A 15597-nucleotide genomic window follows, 5' to 3' on the forward strand; every position below is an offset into this window, starting at 1 on the left:
CATTTCTTTCTGTACTTGTGGAAAGTTAGTCCGCATGACTATGTTCAAAAATTGACAAATCGTTTAAGCCTACCCCTCTTTATAGTTTTTTTTGATAAATTAATTAGGAATTGTGGCGAATCCCGGCTGGGTTCGGGTGAAGATCTCGCACCTGTTCAAGGACACATTTCGGCATGATTTCCTGCTTGGTGACGACGTTGAGCTGGCCGCTGTTCCGCTTCTTTTCTAAGTAGGCGGGGAACGCCAGACGCCTAAATTAGCCAAGCAGCCCCAAAGCTTGCGGTACTACACCTTCCGAACTCCTGGGTTTTTTTTTTGAGATGGTCGCTGGCCTTCGCCCACCCTGACAGAGCCCCGAACAATTATGATGCAAGGGCTGCAGAGGCCATCTGGGCATTCCATTTCTTAATCAGCGAACAAATGGGAACAGAAGAGAATGAAAACTTCGTAATACCTGCTGTCTTTTAATAAATGGCATAATATGCTACTATTGCTAATTGCCCTATTTTACGCGAAGAAAATTGTGATTTTGCGGTTCAATCTCCGTATTTCCCGCTCTCTTTGCTGACACGCCAGATATTTGTCTGCTGTCGAGTTTTCAGTTATATTTGTTGACAGAAACTAAATGCACGTTTGGTCACGAAGAAATTTTTTCAAAGGCTGCAGATAGACGAACTATACCTTAAACCGTTTCACTTTTTATTAAAGTTTGTTTTTGCTCTTCTTAGTAGCTTCAGCGAGGCGGCCGTCACTCTAGAAAACACCTGTAGTACGAACCTATATATTATGCTCCAGAAATGGTCAGACTGTGTCCCTCTGACTGCAATATCTTTGACTTGTAATTACTCATGATTATTACTTTGTACAAAAAAAAAACACAATAGTGATACAATCACTCTTCAGTGTGCCGTTGTTAGAACGACCAATTTTCAACTCTCTCGGTAGAGCTCAAAGTTCAGATAAAAATACCCATCTTTTTTCCTTCTGCTGTGATGTTCAAGTTCCGTTCACTCGAGATAAATATGCGGTGTTGTAGCGTATGGTGCCGCATGCGGAAGTATCTGAATGTAAAAGAACTTGTTGGCCTACTTGGTGTTGACTATCTGAGTGTGTTTTAAAGCTGCAGAAAAAGAGTAAAAAAAAAAAAAAAAAGGAGAAAAGCGAACCAGCTTGAACCCTTCCGAGCTCATATCCAGCCGGCCTAACTAAACCCCGGTGTTTGGAATCGAAGCAGATGTAGCAACCGGCTGTTCGGACGAAGGAAGAAGAGGTGGACAAGTGAGAACGAGCTGAGAGGCCGAGCTCAGAACACCGGCAGCTCCCGACCGGACTGGACGTGTATATAATTTTGTAAATAAAAATAGGTAGGGAACTTCTTTCCCTACAATTGGTGACCCGGACGTGATCCGCAAGCCACCTCCGTCATGGCTACCGATGAGGCAACACCGCTGGACATCACCGTCGTCCGCACGCTCAGGCTTCCCCGATTCTGGACAGCGGACCCACAACTTTGGTTCGCGCAAGTGGAGAGCCAATTTACAACCAGCCACATCACCACGCAAGCACAGAGGTTCCACCATGTGGTAGCGGCGTTGCCTCCCGAAACTGCCGTTGATATTTGAGACATCATCCTCGAACCACCAACAACTAACCCGTACGACAATTTGAAGGCTGAGCTCATCAAACGCACCTCGGCATCCGAGCATCAACGGCTCCAGCAACTACTAACATCTGAAGAGCTGGGCGACCGCACACCATCCCAGCTACTGCGACGTCTTCAACAACTTCTTGGAGAGCGGGCAGCGACATTCGACCCCGCCCTTTTGCGGGAGCTCTTCTTGCAAAGACTCCCTAACAACGTAAGAATGGTTCTTACTTCTGCATCAGGACTCGCATTAGTTCAGCTCGCCCAGTTGGCGGACACCGTGATGGAAGTCGCTGCACCGCAAGTCGCTGCCCCGCAAGTCGCTCCTATTGCGGCCACGCAATCACATCTGCTCCGTGCACCGGCAAACATCTCTGCCGTTGAAACAACGGAGGATTCTTTTCGCACGGATATCCAACAAGCGATCAAGGCCCTCACCGCCCAAGTAGCCGCGCTCACTTCACGTTCACGATCGGAACATCGCCAGCGATCCACGTCCCGCCCCCGATACAGTTCGCCCTCCCAAACCCGAGCAGTATCAAGACATTCAGATATTTGTTGGTACCATCGGACCTTCGGCGACCGCGCCCGAAACTGCGTAGGACCATGCTCTGCTTCGGGAAATGCCCGCACCCACCACTAGAGGCGGCGAGTGGTGGGGGTACGCAGCTCAGCCGCTTGCTCTTCATAACAGATCGCGGCTCCGGTTTGCGATTCTTGGTTGACACCGGCGCGGAGGTGAGCGTACTACCAGTTTCTGCTGTTGAAACAAAAGGCAGGCAGACACTTACCACTCTACAAGCAGCCAATAAGACTCCAATCGCTACTTACGGTGAGCACGCTCTGTCCCTCAACATCGGACTGCGTCGAGTATTCCGCTGGGTTTTTCTCGTCGCGGACGTGTCTTATCCTATTATCGGTGCCGATTTTTTACGACATTTTAACCTACTGGTTGATATGCAACGTAAGCGCCTCGTAGATGCTACTACAAATATTGTTACAGACCTCGCGTGTAAGCCTGCACGGCCTCCTGACAAGCCTAACTGCTCCAGTCCAACTTCGCCGTAGGAAAGTTTGCTACGAGAGTTCGGGGTCTATCACTCGCCCTACCAACTTTCAGCGTCCAGTGAAGCACAATGTTGCCCACCACATCGTGACTACTGGGCCACCTACTCATGCTCGACCACGTCGGCCTCCACCAGACCGTTTAAAGATCGCGCGAGATGAATTTGATTACATGCTAGAACTTGGCATCATTCAACCATCATCAAGTCCATGGGCGTCTCCACTGCACATGGTTCCCAAGAAAAACCCTGGTGACTGGAGACCGTGCGGGGGCTATCGTGCTCTGAACAACGCCACAGTCCCCGACAGGTACCCGCTGCCATACATCGCGGATTTCACAACTTCCCTGTATAGCTCAAAGGTTTTCTCTAAAATAGACCTAGTAAAGGCGTACCACCAGATCCCAGTTGAGCCGAGTGACGTCCGACGGCCATCATCACACCTTTCGGTTTATTTGAATATCTTCGCATGCCTTTTGGGTTACGAAATGCAGCTCAAACATTTCAGCGCTTCGTCGACCATGTCATCCGAGGACTTCCCTTCGTCTATGCCTACGTTGTCGACCTGCTAATCTACAGCCATGACGATGAAGAACACATTCAGCATCTTCGACTGCTTTTTCAGCGCCTTGATGAGCACGGCCTCATAATCAACAAGGAAAAATGCGAGTTTGGAGTCACGACGTTGAATTTCTTAGGCCATCAAGTGGATCACACAGGGGTCCGTCCACTTCCCGAAAAAGTCGCAGCCATTAAGGTTTTTCTACAACCAACAACCATTCATAAACTCAGAGAGTTCCTGGGTTTGATAAATTTCTATCGGCGTTTTATTCCCAACTGCGCTTCAACACTCCTGCCGCTCACTAATATGCTCAAAGGCGAACACAAGGACTCAACACCGTTAAATTGGAGCGACTCGGCTTTCCAAGCTTTCAGCCGCATAAAAGGAGATCTCGCTAACGCTACCCTACTCGTTCACCCCTGCCAAGAGCTTCCCGTGTGTGTCATGGTCGACGCCTCCAATATTGCTATTGGCGCTGTCCTGCAGCAGCTCTCCGACAAGAACTGGCAGCCCATCGCGTTCTACTCCCAAAAACTCAGCGCAACAGAGTCACGCTATAGTACATTCGGTAGGGAGCTCCTTGCGATTCATCAAGCCATCAAACACTTCCGGCATTTCCTAGAGGGTCGTCATTTCGTCGTTTTCACCGACCACAAACCCTTAACATACGCACTGAAATCAGGGAGCGATAAATTTACTCCCCGTGAGATCCGTCAAATGTCATACATATCAGAATTCACGACAGACATCCGCCATGTCAAAGGCAAAGACAACCTGGCAGCTGATGCGCTCTCGTGGGTTATCGTCACTCCCTGCTGCAGCATGGTACCCATGACAATTGATTTTGAAGCCATGGCCTCAGCTCAGCGAGATGACACCGAGCTTCAACAAGTTCGTTCATCGCACTGCAGCCTGAATTTGCGCGAGGTAGTCTTGCCAATGTGTGGTACACCACTCATCTGCGACCACACCACAGGCGCACCCCGACCTTTAGTACGGCTGCATTTCCGTCGTCAAGTTTTTGACTCCCCACACTCCATGGCACACCCTGGAGTTCGAGCAACTCAGCGGTTAATCACTGAACACTTTGTATGGCCGGGTGTCAACAAGGACGTACGAAACTGGACTCGCTCTTGTCTGGCCTGCCAGCGGTCTAAAACTCAACGTCATACGTCAGCACCATACGATGCTTTTCCAACACCGACCGCGCGCTTCGATGCCGTACACCTAGACATTGTGGGTCCTCTTCCAAAATGTGGTGGAAACACATATATACTGACATGCATTGATCGCTTCACGCGCTGGCCTGAAGCATTTCCCATTCCTAACATCACCGCCGAAACCACGGCACGGACATTCGTGGAAGGTTGGATTGCTCGATTTGGTGTGCCTTCATCGGTTACCACCGACCGAGGGAGACAGTTCGAGTCCGCTTTATTCCGAGAGCTCATGAGACTACTAGGGTGCTCGCGTATTCGGACCACGAATTGTACCAATTGTAGGGAAAGAAGTTCCCTACCTATTTTTATTTACAAAATTATATATACGTCCACTCGGTCGGGAGCTGCCGGTGTTCTGAGCTCGGCCTCTCAGCTCGTTCTCTCTTGTCTACCTCTTGTTCCTTCGTCCGAACAGCCGGTTGCTACACAGAGAACCTTGAAGGGTTACGGAGATTTTTTCGGGGAACCGCTAAGCCCATTAGCACTCGTGCGAGAAGGCCGGAAAAGGCGAGGAGGAAAATGGAGGAAGAAAGGGGAGGAGAAAAAAAAGAAAAGAGGGGGAATCTTCTGCCACGCTGAAGAAAATTTTGAGCGCCCGCCTATATAGCTTATTTCTGCGCCACGCACGAACTGGATATTTTTATTATCTTATCAAACAAACGCGCTGGCCAAGTATGTCCCAAAAATCAAATGCAAAAAGGTTTGCAAAAAAAAAAAATTCAGTGGATTTAAGTATTGCTGTTTGTTGCGAGCCACGTGGTCGCGAGACCAATCTCTTAAGCAAGCATGGACATATCAAGTGGTCTTTCTCGATGTTTGCAGTACAATGTAAGCAAACACTTTGTACCACCAGCACTCCGCTTAGTAAAATCAGTGCCTTTTTGAGACAGATAGCTCTTTCTTTTTTTTTTTTTGCAATTTTGTATGTGTTTGATAATGTCAGCTTTATGTTGCTTATGCAGGAAACACAATGTAGCTGTCAAGTGCCAATTTTTACGTTAAGGAATTGGAAGAATGGAATAGAACGATGCAGCCATTCCTGGAGTGGGAATGGGCCCAGTGCACCCAGTCCTGGTAGTTGGAAGGAATTGAATTATTGAAAACCCTATTTCCCCGTAATGGAAGTGGAATGGAATCGGGGTGCCCAATCCGCAACACTGGTTGGCTCATTGCGGAGGGCGCTGACAAGGAGGAGTCTGCAACAACAAGCCCCTTCCCCCCCCCCCCCCCCCCCCCCCTTCTCCGCTCAGGAGGACCCAGCGCGTTTTCATGACGGAGGAGCAGGCGAGCGACACCCAAACCAACCCTGAACCCCGCGCAGTAGTAGCGAAGCGAGAGTATCCTCGCTGACTATGATGGCCCGGGAGCTCACGTGCCCAACCCAGCTAAGATAACACTAGCCCTCACCTCGACTCATCATGGCCCCGGTCCTCAGACTCATGTCATCACGCAGACGAATGCAATCACAGGACTGATATCCACCGTAAGACTCACGTCTTGATTCAGGCTCATTTTCATGATTCTCGAAACTGATGGTCACCCTCAAGAGATCTCGAAATTCCCGCTCATAAGTACTTCACTTAGAGCTCAAGCTCACACTCACACTCATGAGTTCGCAGAACTCACGCTCACAGTCACGCTCATCAGTTTTCAGAACTCACACACAAACTCGAGTTTTCTGGACTCAAACTAACACTCATTCTCAGAACTCACGACCACACTCGGGATCAAACTCACGCTCATGAATTCGCAGGACTCGCACTCGCACTCACGCTCATGAGTTCTCAAAGCTCACGATCACACTCCCGATCCCGCTCGCGCTCATGAGTTTCAATGTCTCACACTCAGACTCACATTTATGAGTTCTCAGCACTTACGATCACACTCACACTCACGATTTTTCGAAACTCGGTGCCTCACTCACGGTCACCTCAAATCTGACGGTGAGCGTGAGTGATAGTGAATGGTCGCACCTATGAGTGAGAATGCCGAGGTATGGTTGTGAGAATCGGGAACTCAAACAGCGCGTCCGAGAAAGCTGGCAATGTAGTGTAAGAAGGTGTCATGAGGGATAGCACCGTGTGTATCATTCGGCTTTGGTTTGCGTTAGTCACGCAGAATTTTAAAGCCTTCATGTGGCGTTCTCTTGTAACAGCAAAATGCGCCATAAAACACTTCCTGTGATTCAAAGCGCTTTCACATCTAACGTCATATTTAAAAAAAAAACGCGTTTTTTTTTCTTCTTTTTTATTGCATGACTTCGTTTAGCCTAAGCGCCTTGTGGGAATTACGTCTTCAAGCCAGATTGCAGACATCTTCTCCACATGTGGGCGCTTGCCGTCTCCCTGAAAGTTAAACAATCATTAAAACTCGAGCCAACTTGACCATGAAACGTGCTCGACCAACTCGCAATCATTTACTCGAAAACATCACAGATGGTGTAGACGTGAAATCCTAACGTCTGCATTTCTGCGAAGTATGTCTGCACTGCGTTTGATTCGCGGTATTTACAATGCACTTGTTCACCGACCCAAAGGATGTGGCCAAATAAAACGCGTACGAAGTAATAACAAAATTATTGCAAAGATAACTGCGTTAATACAGAGCCTAGTATTTTTTCGGTGTGCTTCATGGTACTCTTGAAGTACTATAAACCACCCGCGTTAGAACGCAACACGTAGGCAACAAGGCGTAGGCAACCCACGGTCGGTCTTTCCTGATCAGTATGCTCAGTATACTTAGTGCAAGGCTAAGTACTTACTTTAGTGCGACTCGGAGCTAGTGCGGAGGTTTCTATGAACCTAAAGTTTCAAACGTGTAAGCGGCACCGTTGGGCTGGTGCATTAGTGACTATGTTCTATGAACTCGCAGTCACGAATGTTTGGGAGAGGTTTGAGACACGACAGGAATTCAATATTTGAATCACAGCTAGCCAGGTATTTTACTCTCAGGGCGTCTTACTGTTATGCGTAGCCATCATTTTGCATAATGCATGTTATACACTGTGCCATATAAGTATATATGTTTGGTCCAAATGGAATCTCCTTATAATAGACCCTCTTCAAAAGTCCATATCAAGCAACAATGATGGTTGCCATTGCTCAGACACAAAGCGTGTGATTAGATCCGAGTTTTCGCCGAATGCTGACGCAGCGCTCGTTTTCGATACGAGCTGAGCCGAATCCACCCTCAACGCTTACACAGTCATAGTGTCCAATACGTGCACAGAGTAGTTCCCAAACAATACAAAAAAGGATGACCGGCGCAGCAACTACCTGATGGTGCGCAAGTTTGAAGCGGGTTCATTAGAAAATAAAGCCTTCAAATGCAATTGTAGTTCGGTATCTGTCTGTGTAAACATCACCAAAAATAACTAGCTGAAAACATGAGCTGCCTTTCTGTTTTGATATGAAGCGATAATGAAAAAGGAAACATTGCATGACATGTTTGCTTGCGTGGGCTAAGTGTTTCAGGTTTCTGTAAGACGCTGGTTAATTTTACAAACTTACCTGCATCTGGGAGATCAGGCTGGCAATGCGTATTTTCCTGCAAGCACACAAAAGTAGACGTCAATATAAATCACCACTTATTCTTGAATATGTAACTTATACATGGATTTCTAAGAGAGCAGACCGTTTCCGAAATTCAGTGCCATCTGGAGGTTCGTAAAGCAGTTTAGGTTTTGCCATATCAATGGCGGAAATGAACTTGTATCAGCACCGTCACTTTTGCAAGTCAGCAGCACGCCAGAAATTGTTCAGTGTGAGTTCTTTCTCGATCACTTTCAGTTCGATGGCGATCAAGAACCAGCATTTAGAACAAAGCTCCAATCCATTGAGATGCCTCGAGAAAATTCTGTACACCAAAGTGCTTTAAAGCCGATTGTGTGCCGTCCGCATGTTGACTGAATCTGAGTTATTAGAAATAAACGCTTACGTAGCTCTTGTGTTCTAATCCTACGTCGCGTCGTACTGACCCCCCGAATGTACAGGCCTCGCATCATCCACTTAGGAGCATCTTCAACGTCTTCCTATATCAGTCACTAGACGGCCGCCATTGGTATGGCACAGATGCCGTTCCACAGATGATGATAGTAATCAAGGTGTCCAGATTGAATTTCGGAAAACGTCTATTACGGAAGCAGCGACCAAATTATATTACAGTATACTAGAATACCGGTGCGATTCGACAATGGGAGCTCGAGCCGGCGCACGCAGAGAGCTTCCGGTAGCGCTCCAGTCCGCCTATCGCTAAAGCCCCTTCAGGTTTTAAAAGTAGCGCAAGGTGCGTCGATGAACGAGTCACGTGAAACGTGCAGCCCTTGGAATGATGATGGCGGTACAGAGCAGCACTCAGTAGCACTGAGCTTGATTTTGAACGCCATGTTATTCTCAGAAGTGGCGCGCGGCACGCGTCTCGAGCATTCCCCCAACCAATGAATGGCACCACTTTTCCCACGAATTCACTGGAGGCCATATCTGTGTGTTCGAATTCTGAGCGCGAGCTGACGGCGAGCTTCCACAGCCCTTTTGCAACGTGCATTCTGCACCATCGAGAGTGCCGGTCTTAGGAGCTTATTGATGTGAGCTCGTTCTAAGCATGCGCTCTAAACAGCACCTGCAAATATGGCGTGAGTGAGAAAACGTATTTATTAAAGGAATGGGATACATCACGATTTCTCGATAAAGTCATCCAATCGTCACGGGGGAAGGGGATTATGGGAAGGGTAGGGGGAGGAGGCTAAATGTAACAGGCGATCCCCGATGAGCGGACGAAACTAATCAGGGAATCGAGAATGTGTTTGCGGTGCGGGTGCTCGAGCCTGGGGCGGGTCCAGTCTTCGTACGTAGCTGGTCTTGCCTCTTCAGGGAGTGAGTGAGTGAGGAAACATATTTATAAAAGGAATGGGATACATCACGATTTCTTGATAAAGTCATCCAATAGTGACGGTGGAAGGGGATTATGGGAAGGGTAGGGGGAGGCAAGTGAATACTTTCTATTCACTGGACGCCATGTTTGTGAGTGCTAGTTTAGAGCGCATGTTCAGAACGAGCTCACATCAATAGGCTGCTAAGACCGGCACTGTTGATGGTGCGGAACGCACGTTGCGGAATAACTGTGGAAGCTCGCCATCAGCACGTGCTCAGCATTCGCGCACACAGCTATGGCCGCCAGTGAATACTCCCTATAGAGGGGCTTTACCTATCGTAATTGCGACTGCGTGAGGCGTTCGCAACTGTTCGCAACACCGTTATTTTTGTTGTTAATTTTCCTTGACGGTTCCGTATACGAGCTGACCGTGGTTTCCTAATTTCGTTTGTTTGACGAATGTGGTGCGTTCTGCTCGTGCGGATGGGGGACGGGCACCGTGGGGACGGGTAAAGGTAAAGTCAGCATGCCGAAGGAGAGAAAGTGACAAAACAGCTGGTGTGCGACAATAAGAAAACTGCTTCGTTTAGGTGCAGTTTGGATTTGTTTTCTACGGTGGTGTATTCCGTTTTGGACTGCTGACCACTGTAGAAGACAAAGACCAAACACCTCCTCATTGACTCACCTGCCTCGAAACGCCGGCTCCCCAAGCATAGATAATTAACTTTACATTGGAATAAATGCAATAGCTGCACTGCCATTTTCATAATTAAAAAAAAAAAAACGAACAATCTGCCGTATTTTCCGGGCTATTGTCCGCGGGACTATGCTTAGAATTTGAAATTACTGGGTGTGCGTACTATCTATATGTACGGACTATACATGAACTTTGTCTTTAGATCTAGATCGTTCATTGTGACGAGACCCGACGGAATTTGTGAATGAAAGAGTGTTTAAGTGATGATTAATGTATAATACAAGGCTTTTTTGTGAGCTAAGAAAGCGGACATCTGTCAAGGTGTGCCGTGTATGAGAAGATTTTCCTCTCGACAGAGCACCAGGTGCGGACTATGCACCGGTTGCGGACTATTCATTCAAAACTTTTGTTTTCAGCCTAAATTGGCCCCTGCGGGCTATACACCGGGTGCGAACTATAGCCTGGAAAATACGATATCAATGACGTTCAAACGGCACATCACAACTCGCGGACCTTTTTTTTTACACTCATTGACTGCACACCACTTTCTCGGAATGCTTTATATAAGGCGTGAGTTTATTGGGTCATTCCTATAGGGACACGGATTTGCAGAATACAAATTCAAATAAACACACAACTCACCGTACGGACAGTTTAATTTGCATTTCTCGAGGCTTGGGAAATCGTTTTTGCCCCCTCCACAGCCAAAATCTTGTTCGCATTGGCTAGTACGGTTGTTGTAGTAATACGTAACTTTTGGAGTAACTTCAGGAGCGCAAGATGTGAAAGGACGTTGTGCTTCACAGTCTTCTCCTGTAGAATTTATGCATAATATGACAGGTTCGCGAATTTGCTACTATTGCATTATCACAAACATTTATAGCTTCCGCTGTACAAAGTCCCACTTAGTCGTCTCGTCTAATCAACAAGCATAATGTCACACGACCATTTCAATAAGTATCTTCTTTCATCACAAAAATCACAAAATGAAAAAAAGTGAAAGCCGTTTACAACTCCCTGTAACGCCGAATTAGAGCGCAGCTCTTGAGGAGGAGGAGGGAAGGGTACTGGGGGGGTTCAACTGACCAGGGGGGGGGTCACGTGACTTTGGGGGGTCACGTGACCCCAAGGTCACGTGACCCCCAATGCCGATGATGTCATCACTGACGTCACTGATGAGGTCATCAGTGACGATGACGATGCGGATACCGATGACGTCATTAGTGACGTCACCGATGACTTCACCAGTGATGATGACGATGACGATGCGGATGTCGGTAACGTCATCAGTGACGTCACTGATGTCATCAGTGATGATGACGATGACGATGCGGATGCCGGTGACGTCATCAGCGACGATGACGATGATGATGTGGATGCCGGTGACGTCATCAGTGACGTCACTAATGACGTCATCAGTGATGATGACGATGTGGATGCCGGTGACGTCATCAGTGACGATGACGTCATCGGGGGGTCACGCGACATCGGCGGGGGTCACGTGACCTCGAGGAGGGGGTCACGTGACCTCAGGGGAGTCACGTGACTTCGGGGGGGGGGGGGGGTCACGTGCCCCCCCACGTGGTCACGTGACCCCGGTGGGGGGCTCGCGCGGTGCATTATGGGACATTTCCCATAATGCACCGCGCAGTTACGCCGACGCCGACGGCGACGCCGACGCCGCTCAAGCCGGAAACGGGCGCCTAAGAGCTGCGCTCTAAAAAGATAACTGATAGCGAGAGTCCGTAGGCTATAGTTAAAATACGTCTCACTGCCAGGCATTATCTTCAGACCTAATGAAATAAAACAGCGCAAAAATTTACATGAGAAAACGACAAACCGGTTGGGGCAGAGCGCTGACTGGCAACTCTGTATATTTACTAATAGATTAGGAGAAAGAAAACACACTTTGCTCCCCGCGTTCGCACGCACTTCCTCTGCCCATGACTCTTAGCCGTTACGGCACACGCAGGACCTAAATCGTCAGTGTTGGGAAATTTAGATCCTTGAAATAAAACGCCCCTGACGCTCCCCTAATTGAGTTTCTTGTGTCACTGTTGGCGTACAAATTAACTAAATACCGAATAGCGTGTTGGTAAAATCGACTGATCACAGAAAGAATGAAACAAAGTCAGGACGATGGATGACAAAAATTTCAATCAACTTGCAGCAACATGAGTGAGCTTAAAAGCCCTCAATGCAATTAGGACAGTCAAAGAAAGAGAGAAAAAGGGAGGAAGAAAGGGACAAAGGAAAGTGTAAAGGTAAAATTGTAGAAAAACGAAATAAGGTAACATGTGAAGTGGCAGCATGAGCAGCACAAAGTTTGGATGGGTGGGGAAGGTTATAATCTACTCTAATTCCGGAGCCAAGTAGGTTATCTCCTCTTTGTAAAGAACAAGAGCAGGCGCGGACGCGTTATTGTCAAGAGTGTTTATGGTGAATGAATCGATGATTTCCCTGCCAAGTCTGTTATGATGCCCTCCCAAAACGTTTGTGTTCTTGAAACGAGGAACGCAGTCTGTGCAAGTGCGAGCATGAACAACAATGGTGTAAAAATAATCACCTGTCGACCGGCCAAATTTCGGAATGTTGCTCTTTGAGTCTTTAGTTAAAGGACCTGTATGTCTGCCTAACCTCAAAGCAATGGAATGAACGTTCTCTTCCTAGCACGGAACGACCTTCTTAGCGTGCTTAACGTTAGAGGCTTGCCGTTTTTCTTGATTGTTGACGCGTTACCAAAGCTGCTTAAATCGCATTCTACAAGAACCAGCATCTTAGACTTGTAAACGCGGGAATCCAGCTTACCTCTAGAGAAACACCTTGAAGAAATACATTCTTTATGTTAATCGTCCTTGTGTAGCAAAAAAAGGTTGGAACGTTTTGGTGTGATAACATACACGCACTATCCATCGCATCGGTTGAGCGCTCTTGCTTCCCTCTTCGGTAGAAACGTTGTTGGATGTAGAATGGCTGAAGCACCTCATGTGTCACTTTTTTCCTGTGCTTTACAAAAATGGTGGCGGTATTAAAGGATGTACGCAGAGGCACCTTTTACAACGAATTGAAGAATGTCCTCCCGCAATGACACCAAAAAAGTACCTGTGCTCGCGCGGCCTACCGTTCAGGCCGCGTCCCGTTTGCACAACTCTCGGAGCCATATTAAAAGGACACCTCTTAGTTCACGGTAAAGAGTACCTGTGCGAACCGTCTTTTAATACCAACAAATTTTCGGAAAGGCGCAAAAAAAAAAAAAAAAAAGTACGCGCGAGGTGCTTGAAGCACTTTACATCTACAGTTGCGAAGGAAGCTGCATTAGGGAAGCGTTAGTATACCGTTGTCTATACTTCGTTTCAGCTTCGGTCGGAGCGCGGCCAATGTTATGAGCCGGAGGGCAAATCAAACACCGCAAAAAGCGCAGCGTCATGGCGTGCTCTCTGTGCTTGATAAGACTAGCTGGCGGAGGAGCACGCACAGAGAGACGGCGAATATCGGCTGGTCCTATCGACTGCAGGGAGCATGCCATAACGGTGTGCCTCTTTCGCTGTTTGATTGGCCCTTCGGCTCATAACATCGGCCGCGCTCGGACCGGAGCTGAAACGAAGTATGGTAACGAGCTGGAATTCTCAGAACTGACAATGAAGGTCGAACGTGTGCCGTTATGAGTGAAAGTCATGGGCCGAAGAGGTGCGTGTGAACGCGTGGAACAATGCGTGTGTTTATTTAACCTTGTCTATCAGTAAAAAATACAGTTGCGTATCAGGCCTCTGTCCTGTCCGGTTTGTCGCCTTCTTTTCTTCATTTTTTAGCTGTTGTATTTTGTTTTGTCTAACCACTATCAATCAGCCATTACATTATCTGTCAGACGATAAAATATATGTTGTTATGCAAAATCAAACATGAACTCGCAATGAAAAGAATCAGAATCTTATTTTTTTTATATATTAGACCATAAATGAAACGCATTCCACCTTTGATTTTTGTTTTTGAATTGACCCTTTACGAAAAACTGCCCTCTGTTGGCAGCTGTGGAATCCGTGTACAATGGCGTTCTAAAACAGCAACGTCACTGTACTGTTTGAATCGGGTTGAATTAGAAGGCAAAAACGCACCCACAGAGAAAGCTGATGAGCGCAGCGACACGGCACTTTCGACGCTGTTTGACTGCTTCGTCGGCTGCTAGCTTCGGCCGCGCGCCGATGTTCGCTATCATATGGGGTTACTTCCACGCTCCACGATGCCAGTTGTTCCGCAATTGTACAGTGGTTCCGTGCTTCTAATCATCGGCACGCGACTCTCGAAAGGGGCCAATAGCAAAAATGTTCGAGGGCTCACGGTACCTTTTTTGGCGTTGCGATGCATTACTGGTCAAGTTTACCTAGACAATCATTAAAGCAACACTGCTGTTGGTGCTGATTACGAACACAAGAAAAACTATTTGTTGGCGAGCCAGTCAGAGTTCAGTGATATTGCCTGAAGAAAAATACATTTCTTTGTTGCCATTACGTGACACTCAAGCTTTATAATGGTTCTCATTACATTGTGTTGTTTTTGAGTAAAATAACTGGAACATGTGCTGAGTACTAAAATACCTTTACTAAACAAAATCTGTTGCGCGTTAACAGCGCATTAGCAGTTTCAGCGTCGTTCACCTCTCGGACAAACCTAATCGATACGTAAAACTTTTATAAAAAAAATAGAGGGAGCATGCATGAATTCTCTGTGTTAAGTACTGAAGATATATCATACCGAAGGATCGGTTAGTGTACATCAGAGTTCTATCAAAGTTCCTGTGTGTTATATTACACTACGCGATACTGTGAGTCGCATCAAGATACTCCCTGTAGAAAAATATTCACTCCAAACGGGTCGCGAGATGTATGCTGCTTAGACTCAAGTCAACAATTATCTTAAAACGAAAAGAAAGTAGTTTGTTATCTTAACGTGGAAGATAGGAACAGATTAATTCATTACGATTCTTTAGCAACAGGGTTGAATATCTTCAGGGTACAATAGGCTCGACTGCGTTTGAAACACAGAATGGTCCTATAAGGAAAATAGACTCACTACTGATTGCAGATATGAGCACGATTGCAGAGAAGAAGCAGGTGACTGCAATGGTTGCCTTCATCTTGAACAACAGACGCTGACGGTGTCGATCGTTACTTAGCTTGGCATGGGTTTATATACCACTTCCCTGGAGCGGAGAGGGATCATTTTAATGTTGTTTTATTTTGTCCACTTACCGCCAATGCTGTGAACGACCATTGTTATCCAAGTTTGTCACAAGTTTCAAAATGTCATTTCAATAGCTGGCTGAGAAACTGTCAGAAAAACATTCGTTCATTACCCTCACGGTGACTATGGACAATCCCTTTGTGCGTCAGACGTTACCAAAGATATTTCGAAAGACACTACACCTTATATTCGTTTCTTTGCTAATTTTGTATTATACTTAAATCAACACCATCACGATACAAAAAAAAATACTTTAACAGTTTGTTGTTCCTTGCTTTCTTTTTTTGAAAGGGGGACAATGC

The 15597-nt window shown here is 46.9% G+C and overlaps 1 protein-coding gene and 1 pseudogene across 1 annotated transcript; one reads left to right on the forward strand and one right to left on the reverse strand.

The window, feature by feature from the left end:
- Positions 1–1619: 1619 nt before the first annotated feature.
- LOC120839569 lies at positions 1620–2288 on the forward strand (annotated as a pseudogene).
- Positions 2289–8014: 5726 nt separating this feature from the next.
- LOC120839568 (kappaPI-actitoxin-Avd3a-like) lies at positions 8015–15188 on the reverse strand. Its single transcript, XM_040209876.1, has 3 exons — positions 15125–15188; positions 10700–10870; positions 8015–8037 (listed from the first exon to the last, which is right to left on the reverse strand). Exons 1-3 carry the CDS (start codon positions 15186–15188, stop codon positions 8015–8017), a joined length of 258 nt encoding a protein of 85 aa, XP_040065810.1.
- Positions 15189–15597: the final 409 nt, after the last annotated feature.

Source organism: Ixodes scapularis, unplaced genomic scaffold, assembly GCF_016920785.2.
Source record: "Ixodes scapularis isolate PalLabHiFi unplaced genomic scaffold, ASM1692078v2 PGA_scaffold10__122_contigs__length_95168666, whole genome shotgun sequence".
Taxonomy (NCBI): Eukaryota; Metazoa; Arthropoda; class Arachnida; order Ixodida; family Ixodidae; genus Ixodes; species Ixodes scapularis.